The sequence below is a fragment of the Ctenopharyngodon idella genome, chromosome 17, assembly GCF_019924925.1.
Source record: "Ctenopharyngodon idella isolate HZGC_01 chromosome 17, HZGC01, whole genome shotgun sequence".
Lineage (NCBI taxonomy): Eukaryota > Metazoa > Chordata > Actinopteri > Cypriniformes > Xenocyprididae > Ctenopharyngodon > Ctenopharyngodon idella.
In genome coordinates this window covers 9870462-9884834 of record NC_067236.1, presented here as the reverse complement: position 1 = coordinate 9884834, position 14373 = coordinate 9870462, and the positions used below count along the sequence as shown (strand labels likewise).

General features: G+C 36.4%; 1 protein-coding gene across 5 annotated transcripts in view; it reads right to left on the bottom strand.

Annotated features, from left to right (window-relative positions):
- itsn2b (intersectin 2b) overlaps positions 1-12026 on the bottom strand; it is a 31513-nt gene extending 19487 nt beyond the window's left edge. For all 5 annotated transcript variants that reach the window (XM_051867119.1, XM_051867120.1, XM_051867121.1 and 2 more), the window contains exons 1-7: positions 11803-12026; positions 4211-4286; positions 2411-2503; positions 2193-2256; positions 1939-2105; positions 943-1149; positions 56-152 (exon numbers count right to left, since the gene is read on the bottom strand). In XM_051867119.1, the coding sequence (XP_051723079.1) occupies positions 56-152; positions 943-1149; positions 1939-2105; positions 2193-2256; positions 2411-2503; positions 4211-4217 (635 nt within the window). In that variant the 5' untranslated portion in view covers positions 4218-4286; positions 11803-12026. The remainder of the gene's footprint in view (positions 1-55; positions 153-942; positions 1150-1938; positions 2106-2192; positions 2257-2410; positions 2504-4210; positions 4287-11802) is intronic.
- Between the last annotated feature and the right edge of the window lie 2347 nt (positions 12027-14373).

Genomic DNA, 14373 nt, shown 5'->3' with positions numbered 1-14373 from the left:
TTGTGTGCAGATAGTATTATGTACACTATAAGATCTATGTGTGGAAGTTCCTGACCTGCTCGAGCCCAGGTCCAGCAAAGATGAGGTCTTGTTCATTGGAGTGGCGGAGAAGCCCAGTGGAGAAGAGGAAAAGGAACTTGACAGCGGGAGAGCTACGGAAAAAAAAACACAAACAAACACATCTGAAAGAAAAATGTAGCCTGTGACGCTCTTTAAAAGCTTCCAGAACAGAGTGTACGAGCCATTAATAAAGAAATATATATCATGCACGAGTCAAAATACTGCACTATTTTGTGAACAAAATCAGTATAAGCCACAAAGTCATTGTTTTGAGACTGTTTATGCATAAAGGGCTTCTTGGTAAATCTACATATAGCTTAGTCTTACAGGCACAAGCTGAGCTAGTCCTGACACAGGAAGACTGAAACAGAGGTAATGCTGAGTTCATTAAAAGCAAAAGAGATTAGTGTCAATTCACCTTTAGCACACTGTACACTCTCAGAGGCTATTGGCTTTACAACATATACGCAATGACATATATGGATATTTACACTACTAAAGTTTAGGGTCAGTAACAAGAGTTCTGAAAGAGTCTCTTATGCTCTCCAAATCTGCATTTATTTGATCAAAAATACATTAAAACAGTTATACTGTGAAATATTATAAATACCTTTTCTGTTTTAATATATTTTAAAATGTAACTCATTCCTGTAATGGCAAAACTGAATTTTCAGCAGCCATTACTCCAGTCTTCAGTGTCACAGGTTAATATTTTTGCCGAAACTGTGAATCATTTTTTCAGGATATTTCAATGAAAAGAAAAGTGCTCATTTAAATGAAGTCCTGGAGTGTACGGTCAGAACCAACACATCAAATCTGTGAACTGTCATAATTTATGGCATTCAGACTTCACTGGCATGTGGACATTACAGCGTTTCTTACTGGAGGTGAGAGGGATGGGGGTTGGATGTAGAATGGCAATAGGTCCATTAGGCAGGGCTGGAGTGCTGATGTTGGGAATCACTGGCACCGACAGACCTGTGCCCATCATGGGAGTCATGCCCGGCATAGGGCTCATGGTGGTCATTGGTATAGGGGTCAGAATGGGCATGTTGGGCATCATGGGTACATTTGGCATAGTTCCCATTCCTGCAAAGACACAAAGGATATCTTTAAACAGACAAAAGACAACAAAACATGATAATTCACTAAATAAAGTGCTTGAGAAGTATTCAAACTATTCATTCTTATAGCAAGAGCTCACTAGTTTAACACTAGTAAAATCTAATTTTTACAAAAACTGAATTCAGGAGCTACTTCTCAAATCTCACAAGTTGTAGACACATTTCTCTAGTACACGCTGAAGGTCGTGGTTATGGCCATCTGTTCCACATTACAACTCAACTGAATCTTGTGGCCATCAAGCTGTGCACCTGCTGTCATAAGAAGGACTTTCATGAGAAATGAGGTTTTCCCAGCAAATGGGGAAGTATCTTTCTACACTTATTTCGCACTCATTTCATTATTTTACTTTTGTAGCATTGCTTAAAACTAATGTTAATCAAAGGATCTTTTTGCATCAACAACAGTCGTAACTCAGCATTAAACAGGCTTTTGCTACTGTGCCTTTAAGCCTTAAATGACCCCTACATAATGACCTCCATACAAAGCGAGTCAGGTTGCTGAACACTGAATATTGATGTTTGAACAGCATTCATGTGTGACTGCAGCCAGCCATGGTAATAGAAGAGAAAATTTGGCCTGTTCTGTACTGTGGTACTGAGCAAGGATAACAATTAGATTAACATAAATAATATGTAATTACAACAATAAACTGTGTAAAAATGCAGATTTGAATTTGTCACAGTGCAAGTGTTATAATCCCAATGCCCTCTCAGATCATTGCTCTGCTGGTAATAGTGTAGTTTGGCAGCGCACCGAGAGGTGTTGCTGGCATGGTTGGAGCTGGCACAGGTGGCTGCTTCATGATGATAGGCAGAGCTGTAGGAAGATTCTGTCCCTGCAGTTTCATCTTGATCAGCTTCATGGCTATAGAAAACTCCAGCCGGTCCATTCTACCATCTTTATTCATATCAGCCAGGGTCCTGCCACACACAAACAAACAGGCAAGCCATCAGAGCAAGATTATATATTTATTTTTAAACAGATTGTGCATGGTCAGGATTTCTCACCATATCTCAGCTAGCACAGACTGAGGAAGCCCTGATTGAATGAAGAAGTTTCGTGCCTTCTCCGCTATACACAAAAATTATATTAAAAAAAATTATTAATAATAATAATAATAATAATAATAATAACATTTAAGCTTGCAATGTGAATACAAATTTTAAGCATTTATATCAAAATGTTTTTACAATTTTAACACCAGCAAATGTTCCCAAGCACATACCTGTAACAAAGCCCTGTACTGGCGAGAGGGTATCAAACTTCTGATCATGTTTGTCCCTCTCCTCTGGGGTTATAGCCCAAATACTCCGACCGCCTTAAAAGAAAAGCAGACACAAAAAGAATGAGGGATAAATACACAAACTGTATATATATTTTTCCCCTTTGTTTCTGTTTGTTTGTCTATTTCTTTGGCAATATTGTGCTATTTCACACAATCATGCCATAAAGCTCATTTGAATTGATATGAGAAAGGGAGAGAGAGAGAGAGAGAGAGAGAGAGAGAGAGAGAGAGAAAAGGAATTAAACAACTAATAATGCAGGCAACACTATGAACACAGTGATGCTGCTGACAGATTCAGTACTCTAGTATCAGCAAGTACATTTACATGCACAGTTTGTGGTCCAGTTAGCTTTTGCAGAGTCAGGCTGTTTGAATGATAAATACGTGGCACATCACTTCTGTCTTTCGCAGCAAGCACACAATGCCATGCCCCCCGCGGTTTGAGTCAGACAAAAAATGTTTAAATGACATTTTAAAAACACAAATTATTACTTTAGTCAGACTGAAATTTAACATTTAAAGTGCATGTAAATGCAGTTAGTCACTGTGATATTTACTAGCATTGCAGAGTTAAAGTCTGCTAAAAGCAACAGTAGGCATAATATGCTTTTGAGTTCAAAGCAGAATACGAGGCAAAAGCATACAAGAGAGTAATTGCATAAAAGGAGTATGATTTGTGTCTACAACATTTGATAACACACTCAACACATACTTTATTAAGTGTTTTGCAAGCTTAAATACAATAAGCAAGCTTAAATACAATAATTAAAAATTGTAAATGTATGTGAATTTGCTTTTTTTTTAAGAACATGCATTTGCACATTTTTTGTATAAGCAGTCACATACTGGATATTGCATTTAAACAATTTTGCAAAATTTCTTAAAAACTTATTAAACATTAAAAAAACTTCTATGCTTTACAAAATAACACCTCACCAACCACACTAATATTAATATACGTAGTGAGCTGTCATTTTAAATGACAATGAAGAGGAAGTGACATTATTTGACTTTTCAGAGGAGCCAAGTTCAAAAGTTGGCAAGTTTTAATGTCACTTTACATTCACAATTTCATTCGTCATGCACAACATAGTCACTCAATCACATAACACAGAAAGAAACTTAATTTTTTCTACCAACAAGTCACTGTTGACTTTTGATTGCTAATGATAACAGAGAACAGCAGCCATTTTGTGCTCAAACTGTCCTACCATCCTAACAAATTTGAAAATTTTGAAAGAAAATTTGATAGACCATTTCAAATCATAGAGAAATGTACTTTAAAACAACTGTTCTCAAATGGAACAGGCAAACCTGACAAAGAACGACTTTAAAAAAACACCCCTTGAAAGATTTACAGGATGGTCTGGTCCTGCTACTCAAATATATGTCTAAATGCACTGAGAAAAAAAAAAGTGTATATTTTAATAAACACAAGTAATTTGTTAAATAAACAAAATCAATAAGCAGTGACGTTTCAGTTTGACAGATGGGCCGCAGAGCGGACGATCAGAGCCGTTGTGTGTGATCATGCTGCAGTGTGTGAAAGCAGTATAGCTATACCGATGCACACACTGCAAATATGAAGACATGATAAAAAGGAAAGACTCTTGTTTTAGTGCCATTATGGGGCTAAAGGTCCTCTGTGTGTGCGTGCACACACACACACACACAAATCCTGTTGGTTCAGACACGTGGGTAAACACACACACACAGAGAAATATAAAGCAGAGCTCTTACCATTCATGGCTGCAGGTGGCAGGGATATGAGGAGAGCGGTCCTGATCTCCTCGTCTCAGCTGGCTAGCTCAGTCATCTGCACCAAACACACACACACACACACACACACACACACACACACACAAAGAGAGAGAAAGAAGAAATGTCCACCCATTAATAATGAAAGCAGAGGAGTGCAGGGCTGTCGCTATCTCCATCCTACACTCTCAGACTGAAAGAGAGAGAGAGGAGGATGTGTGAAGGAGAGAGGAAGGGTGAGAGGGAGGGGATGAGAGTTCCAAACTCCCCATGCTTTCAACAGAATAATGCTCTATGTGCAGTATCTTAATAAACAATGACACTTTTATTACACCGTTTACGACTGACTGCATCACTATCCTCCTCCTAATGACATCAGAAACTTATTTCAAAGCTATCCAGTTCATGCTGGAAGAGTCTTGATCATTACTTTGGGAAGTAATGATAATTCCTCTCAGAACCAAAAGTTTAAGAAGGTTAAGAAATATGGAAGCTTGTTTCTGCCATGAAATAAAAAATAAAAAAAGGTAATTGCGACCTTTTTTATCTCACAATTCTGACTTTTTTCCTCGATTGCGAGTTTACACAATTTGTACTTTTCTTTTCATTCCGTGGCAGAAACAAGCTTCCGTAAGTTATAGTCTTATAATGAAATGTTCTCTAGGTTTATCCCTGTAAGCCTCACATTGTTTGATAAAATCACACACAACCCATGCAATTTTACTAAATCAATGTGGTTCAAGTAAATGTCAGTAGTGGGAGTCTGCCAAGAACTGTGATTCACACATTAAATCAATTAGCCTGACATTATCTCTGCACGCACACACACACACACACACACACACACACACACACACACACACACACAGACACAGACATAAACAGAAACAAGCACTAAGCCACTGTATCTACAGATCAAAGTGGCCAATGGCTGATAATTACATATGACTGATATAGGTTTATAAAGACTGAGGCCAGTACTGACATAATAGATGAAAATATATATCTATACACACAAAAATACATATATTTAGATCTTTTTTACACATACACACACACACACACATATAACACAATCTTAAAGTCATTTATAAATCATTTATCTATAAATATGTACACTACCATTGAAAAGTTTGGGGTAAGTAAGATTTTTATTTGAAAGACAACAATATTTTTATTTAGAAGAAAGGACAAAGGAGCACCAAATCAGCATATTAGAATGATTTCTGAAGGATCGTGTGACACTGAAGACTAGAGTAATGCTGCTGAACATTCAGCTTTGCCATCACAGGAAAAACTACATTTTAAAATATAATAAAATATATTTGATCATTATTACAGTTTATTGTATTTTTGATCAAATAAATGCAGCTTTGCCGAGCATAAGTGACTTCAAAAACCTAAAAAAGAAAAATCTTACCAATCCCAAGCTTTTGAACGGCATGGCAGTGTATAAATATGCATACATATCAGCTTATACGCAAGCTTATTTGTGTTACAAAACCCTGTACGAGAAGTTTTTCTCTTAATTTGTTGTAAAAAAAAGGCAGCACCAACACAAACCTTTTAATCTATTTGTTAGAATACTGAAGGGCTGTACCTTGGTGTCCGCATATCCCTGAGAAACACATCTGATCGGGGGCAGGTAGACATGATGATACAGCCTAATTACACAAGACTGCCCTACCACAGACTAGTCAACTAGTCGCACAGAACACCCACATTCATGTAAATTTGTAGTTTTACACGCCCCTAATATGCGACCAGGTATCGGCCAATCCAAAACATCCAAACATCAACCTAGCTAATATACTGGACTAGCTACCACTAATCATGACACTCATTTAACAAACCAGTTGTATATCAGAGCTGTCAGAAAACCAATTATTGATAGCAGAATACAAGTTCTAAAAACAGTGAGAAAGTTGCTGACAGGAAGTGATGTGTGGCAGTAATGTGGTAGGGCTGTGAGAGCAGGTCTAGAGAGGAAGAGAATGTGGTCAGACAGGACGAGCTTCCAGAAGACTGCTTGGATGGGGCATGATTGTCATTTGTCATATAACTCCCTTTTCTCTCACTCTCTCTCCATCTTACAAACTGGCAGTGCTTGCAGTGGACCAATAGTATTTCATTGACGCTTTGCATGTTATTTGCAACTGGGTAAAATTTTACATAATCTGATTTATAGTCAATATCCAATATCCTGCTCTTTTTAATGGGAACAAAACATTCCCCTCTATTATTCCAACATTTGCTTGTCAATAATTGGTTTCAGTAACCGGTACTGTGTGAACTCTTTGGAAATATTGAAACACTGACAAAACACATTGTAATTTATCATTCTACCATCACCCACTTTATATTAATGATGTGAGTGATGTGAGAGATGCAAAGATAGACTGTGAGGTCATAGCTGGCCATGTCCTACCACCTCCTGTCTCCACCCTGTATGAGAATTAACAACCACAAAAGAATGAAGGAAGTAGGAGGAAAGCAAAAATGAAACAGGATGTCAAGAGGTCATAAACAATGTTGTACAAATGCTCTGGTCCCTCAGCATTGTGGTCAGAAGACATTAAGCCACATTAAAACCAACAAACCCGGTCTGTGTATCAGACCTTTCACTTTTGTGCTTGCCACTGAATTCTCAGTTCTCAGGAAATGAAAGCATTGATTGTAAAAGAGAGCAGAGAGCCTTGATCATGGAAAAAAGAAAAAAGAAAAAACTCTGGCAAAATTACCAGAGATGCTGAGGGTGGTTGGTACTGATTTCATTTCCCTAAACTGTTAATTTATATTTGTATTAACTGACTCATTTCAAAAAAATATTTTTATGCTGTGAACCTATAAAACTTTTTTAAAGCAACCCTCTACAATGCGAGAAAATCACTCGCTTATGCGAGTGATTTTTAGTTGCCTATTCACACTAAGCAACTAAAAAAAAAAAATTTTAATTAGTCACAGGCGAGTGAAATCATACAATTTACTTGTCATTGGCTGAGTTAGAGGCAAAAAATAAGTTTGGCACAGATATAATTTCATTGCCTGCTTAGCTTTACGGACTTTCTACTCTGTCACTTTCTCTCACACATGCGCACCCAATATGAGAGATAAAGAGAAGCTTACACATGCCACGTAAAGATAATTGATGAGCTAGATCTAAATGCAGGGCTCAACGAGTTCAACCAAGAGTTGATGAAACTGTCACTGTCCCAATCTGGCTGGTGCTGCATCATCAGTTTATCATTTGAATGTGATTTTAAGCTTCGACAATTCAAACATTCAAATGCAAGATGTTGTGAAAGAGAACTCAATTCAGTACTCGCACGCTGTGTGAGAAAGCAGCGTCTGACAGCACACAATTAATATACCGAGTTCTCTTTCGCGTCTTTATGTGCTTGAACGGAAAATTTCATACAAAATTATGCGAAAATGCCCATCTTGGCAAGTAAGTATCCTAGTAAACATAGTCAGTTATATCTTAAGTGAACGTAAACAGACGAGAAAGACAACGCATGTGTAACAGTATCAGTATACTGGATCCGTGCATTATGTCTTAAAGTGACAGCAGCCTAATATTCCTGCTGCTGTCTGTGTTTTTAATGTTAATCAAACAACAAAAGACAAAATTAATAAGGATTTATCTATATTTAACTTATACAGTGAAGACCATGCAGTGTTATTTTACATTTGATTACTCTATTCAATTTCTGTACATAATTTACCTAATCTGTATACTACGGTTAGAACTACCTGAAAAGCACTGTTTATTTCATTTTTATCTTGGCTCTATTGTGTATATTTGTGCTACTGCTTGCTTGTAGTTTGATTTTTATTATTATTATTTTTATTATTATTATTATTATAGACTGCTTACTTGTCTTTAATAATGTTTGAAATGTATATTTTATATTCATATAGAATTTTTTTATTTGTATTGTTCTTGCATTCCATGTAAGAGGTCTGGTGAGCATAATAAAAAAAAAAATTACTAGTCAAGGGCAACTCCAGTCCACAGAGGGTTGTAAATGCTATTTTATTATTCATTTCTGGGGATTAGAATGTAATCCACTTAACTGAATTACATTCATATTTTGACACTAAGATTTCAAGTACCCAGAGTTCCTCTACATTCTGAGAGACGTTGTCTTTAGTTTGTGGCTTTATGTGCAGAAGGTCATGCAGGTGGTGTAAGTGAAGCCTGAACAAACACACACACACAGAGCTGTCAAGGAACATACACACTGTATATAAACACCACACTACTAAAACATAATTGGACCTTCTTAAACATACATAAGGGCTCAACAACAAGGATCTTTCTGCTGCAGTCTCTGGGCCAGTAGATGACATTTTTACCTGCCTTTTAATTTCCCTGGCCCGTACCACAAGTATGATAAAGAGCCAGTGTTATTTTAGTATTATGTATTATTATAGTATTTATCAATATTTTGAATTAGCTGTTATTTATATTTTCAGTTTTCATTACAATTTCAGTTTGTTTAGTAAATTGGTTATGTGCTTTTGTTTTTTTATATTTCTATTAAGCTTTAATTTAGTTGCCAAGACAACATTTCTAATTTTCCAGTTAAAATCTGTCCATCTAATATTTATATTTTATTTCAGCTTTTATTTCAATTAACAAAACATTTTTAAGCCTTAGTTAACAATAACAGCACTATTTTAGCAACATTTTATGTGCCGGAATAAAATATATTTATATTTTTTCATTAAATGTTCATATACTTATGCCATACAATGCAAAAATTGTTTGTTTTTCATTTTCAGATCAGATGATGGGCCTGCACCTAGACCCAAACACAACACATCCCTGAATGTCAGCAGAGACCATTGCTGTGTTCGAAATCGCACCCTATACCCTCATTCACTATTCCCTACATTAGTCCACTAATATAGCCCACTTGAAAGAGTGAATTCGGACACTGAGTGTGCCGGAAGGGCTGCCGATTTCGCATAGTTTGTGCTTGCTGTTTAATAATCATTTAAAACGTAGCAAACTGGCAGCTCTGCACAAACTGGTAAATGCACTCTCACAGTGCATTATGGGTATTCTCTAGCCGTTGAGCGTGTATCAGTTGTACACTCGTTATTTCAGTGCATTGTGGGATTGAATGAGTGCACTCAACATTGTCCACTATGGTTTCGGACACCACTACAAATGGCTGTCCCCTCAAATAGTGCCCTATTTAAGGGTATAGGGGACGATTTAGGACACAGCCCATGTCAGTTAGACAATCCCCTGTGAAGATCTCGTTGACACAAGAGCCATCGGCACACATCCTCAGCAAAGACCACGAGAACCAGACAAGTCCTCTGCACAAATCCCGACGACCAGCTTCATCTCCATACTAACGTGATGAATCCGATCTTCAAGCAAAGGAACTGGATGAAATATTTTGAATGATAACAATCCACAATCTGACTTCTGACTTGTGATGCAGCCTAGAATTAAACCACACCATGTTGCTTCGTTTGGAACTAGTTAGGACTGGTCCCTCAACTGGGCCTGGTTTCTCTCAAGGTGACATCACCATTTTCTACAGAGCTGTAGCTAAATTGGACTAATTTAATAATTGATGATCTTTAAAACGGAACTGAATCAACACTGAACTGACTTCAGCTGAACAAAGACACTTTTTTTCTTTTTAGAGCTGCTTTACAGCCAAACTGAACTGTTTACCTCATTGAATCATTTTCCTGTTGATCACTGCAAGACTGCTTTGAAACAAACACTTTTGTATAAAGCGCTATAAAAATGAAGATGGCTTGACTTGACTGTATTAGGCTGTTGTCACTTTAAGACCTAATGCATCGATCTTATTGACACACATCTAATTTTCTCCCAACTCTTTACATTCACTTAAGTTATAACCGTCTGTGTTTACGTGAATACTCGGCAAAAACAGGCATTTTGCTGATCGCATGCTGTCTGAAAGGCGGCTTTCTGAGCGTGCATTTTGGGTGTGAGATAGCGTGCGAGTACTGCATTGAGTTATTTTTCTAGGCTTATTGCCATTTATTTTTGCCATTAACTCTTTTTAATTAAGCATGTCCCATGCTTTATTTTCTCATTCATGCAAGTTTCTTTATCGCTTTAATATGTCAATAACTTCAAGCAGTCCCACGATGATAAAGATTGGCCCAGCTAGTGTAGAGTGCTGAGTGCAGCATGTGTGTGTACACACACTGCCCTGCTGTTGCATGTCGATGCAACTCAGGAAATACGCTCTTATTAATACACTTTCTTAAAGTACCAGTACTAGTAAAATGAGGAATCGTACAGTTTTTAAAAGCAGGGTATTGCAATACCTCTCAAATACCAGTATATTATGCAACACTACAAACACTAAACAAATATCCCCAACTGTCTCTTTTTCTAAATGAAGCAAATATCCAGCAGGCTCTAACAAAATAACACGCAGAATGGATCCGTTCATTGCTCTGCTTAGATAACATGAGTGGTTTTGAGCATTTGTGATGAAGGGCAGATAAGTCCTAGCTATGAAGATAAGCATGAAAAATACGTGATCTTGAACAACCGTGTTACCTATTTCTAATGTAAAATATTAATTGGTAATTTGGTAGGTAAGCATAATGCCTGTGGTTAACCACATAAAATAAGTCACAGATCATTCACCTGAAAATAGAGGACAAAAATCAAGTCATTATAGCTTGACAAATAATTTCCTTTCAGTGACCCTAAGTCTGCAAGGACATTTGCTTAAAAAACTAAGGGAATTAAAAGGAATCAACTACCTTAATATTAACTTAAAAGAGTCTTAATTCAAAGCTCAACACTTACAATGTTATGTATGTATGTTATATAACGTTTAAAGTACAGGGTCACAGCAGCTTATCAAGAGAGAGGTCAGGTGCAAACTGATTAATACGATCTCCAATCTATGGTACAAATAAAATGACAAGCCAACAGGAACCAACGAATGGTTATGAAACACTGACCTGTCTCATGAATATCGGACGGAGAACACTGGCTGTGATGCCTAAAAACGCTGTCCATATAGCCAAGGCATTACGTTTTGAAACACAGCCATCACCATCATCTGTTAGTTAATGTTCCGGTAATTGTCATGTATGAATCACTGTAGCATTATAATAACCAAGATAAAAGTAAATAAATCTCAATTTCTTTTTGTTTAACTTCACTAGACATTGTACACTACTTATAGCGATTCATATCTGCGTGAAAGGCAGACAGACGAGTTTGCCACTTGTCTGGCAGGTTTGTGTGAAGAAAGTATGTTTGAAAGCACTTTGAATCAGTTCTTTAACATGTAATGAGACATATGACTCACAATGAGCTCTTAATAATTGTAATATGAAGCTCTGAAGGACTTTGAAGAGTGTGAAATTGGACACTTTCTCAACTCATCACACAACTACTGTAAAACCTAATGATAACCACCAAAAACATTATATGTAACATAAATAATATATGTGTATTGTAACTACATTATAGCCAGCTATAAAGTATGATGAAAGCACATAACACTGAAACGAGCAGACATTTGAGCAGTATTACAGGAGGTACTCACATTACACAACAGCATTATTGACTTTGCGAAATCTCCTGGGAGGGAAACATATCCATTTCCATTGTCCTCTGAATTAAGGTGACGACAATCGGCTTTCAGTGTTTCTTTAAAGATTTTATGCAGTGTTTTATTGAGAATCTTTGACAACCTGTTGCTGTACGCTGTCAGACAAACAACATGGCTGACGACGGGATGTGCGCGAGCGCTGAGCTCAGAAGAGCCTTTAAGAGGGAGGGGCCGAGTGTGTTTCAATGCAGCGCTGTAGCTGAAACACTGCTGCCCCCTCACTAGCTAAAAAACATCACACCCAATCACAGTAGGTCCCATTTCTTTCTCTTTCTTTCTTTCTTTCTTTTTCTTTCTTTCTTTCTTTCTTTCTCATGAAAACTGTAGGTCTGTCCATCTAGCACAGCATCATTTTTAATTTAGTTTTTATTGCAAGATAAAATTGGTTATATGATATAGATACAATAGATAGAAAGTTATTGCAGTTAAAAATTAACTGATCATGTTGTATAGGTGTGTGTTTCTGTGCATTGGTGTCTTTTGTGTGCATGTATGTGTTGTATGCTTGTGAAATATTTGTCAAACTTTTTGTTAAAGATTAGAACATCTTTGACCAAAAAAAAAAAAAACCCACATAATTAACATAACTTTAACAACTTTAACTGTTTCATTTCTTTGCTTGTCTTCCTGCCATACTGTCTGAAATGCAAATGTTTTTTAAAACACTGTTAAGATTTTGTATGGATACATATCTAGGCCTATAAACCTATTTTCACCCTCAATTTCTGTGTAAAAGTGTGTGTATCTTCCTTTCTCTCCATTTCTATTCTCTCTTCTTGTATCTCTGTTTCCTTTCTTTGCTTGTCCTCCAGCCATTCTGTCTGCAATGCAATTTTTTTTAAAGATTTTGTATGGAGACATACTGTATCTAGGCCAATAAACCTATTTTCACCATCAGTTTCTGTGTAAAATTGTGTGTGTGTGTGTGTCTGTCTCTCTCTGTGTGTGTGTGTGTGTGTGTGTGTGTGTGTGTGTGTGTGTGTATGCAGCCCATTTTAGCTGAAAATTGTGGCCCATTTTAGCTTAATCAGCCATTTCTACCTAAAACAACTTTTTTCACAAAAATCAAAGTTTCTTTTTTAAATTAAATTAAACCTTTGCTTTGTTGATAAGTTCACTAAAATTTGCTTTAGTACCCTTATTAGTGATGAATTAAATTTTACTATGTCAGGCTCACTTACCTCACAATTTCTCTGACAAGCTCCATGTAACCATAGACATAATAAATACTGTATTTATTATGTCTATGCAAGTAACACTCCGCCCTCCTTAAAAAACTCACCAATCAAAACTATTGACATGTCAACAAGTGTTGTGATTGGCTGTAAAAATTTGAAGAGATATGACGCTACAGCCTTATTTGGCCCATTTACCTGATAGCCCATTTTAGCTGACTTCACCCTATTTAAATGACCTACTTAACCACAAATAAATATAAATAAACAAATAAAATAATAAAATAAAATAAATAATATAATAACCCTTAAACCTAAAACAGTAACATATATTGCAACATAAAGACTTACATTTCATGAAAAGCATTATGAGACTCTTTCTGTAAACCCAAGTATTTCATAAACTAAAAGCAAAAGTATCTAGCCTAGCCTATAGTCAAAGTGAAGATAAGTTTATTATTTTCACTGGCTCAAAGAAAGAAAGAAAGAAAGAAAGAAAGAAAGAAAGATATAACATTTTCAATCAAATGCCACACGAGGGCGCACTTTACCAGCATAACATTGCTGTTACCTTTCCTGTTAGTTTTCCTGCTAAAAAAAAAATAAAGTAATTAACTACAGATATCGTTTTTCTTAGTCGCTTGGTAAATTTCTTAGATCACAACTGACATTTTCAAAACTGCTTGTTCAACCTCAATTCCTCATTCTTCTGAACAAATCGCCAGTGCTTTAATTGATTGTATTTGTCTTTTGTTTTCTACATTATCAAATTGTCATTTTGAACAAGGTTATTAGGTCTAAGTAATTCGTAACTGTAACTTGTTGACGAACCAACAGTAATGTAAATCCTGTCCAATATCTTGCAATCAATATTCCACATACCACGGTAATGTGTAACTTTGTACATGCATGGCTAAGCATTTTTACTATCTTTATTGTGTGTGTGGGACTTGTCATTCTGATCACGTTATCATAGACATAAATTACTTTTGAGTAATGAAACGAATTTGAGCAAGTTACAGGCAAAATAATTGCGTGGTTCCGTTTGTACGAATTGTTTGGATTAATGCACTGGTCTGCAAATTCGAGTAGGCTAGGCTTACCAAAGCAACCGAGACAAAATTTAGCCTAAATATCAGTAGGAGTCTCTCTCCTCATTTCATTGGTAAAAATAAATTCTGTTTAAAATTAATTCATAAATTTAATTGTGAAAAAGCAATTCACAAGGACCTCATACTCCAGATCCGCCGGATGCTCCAGATTCCGTGTTTTGAGTTTGTCCTGAGAACAGATTGCCCAGAAGAAAGTTTAAGAAAGCGCTCTTCCAAAA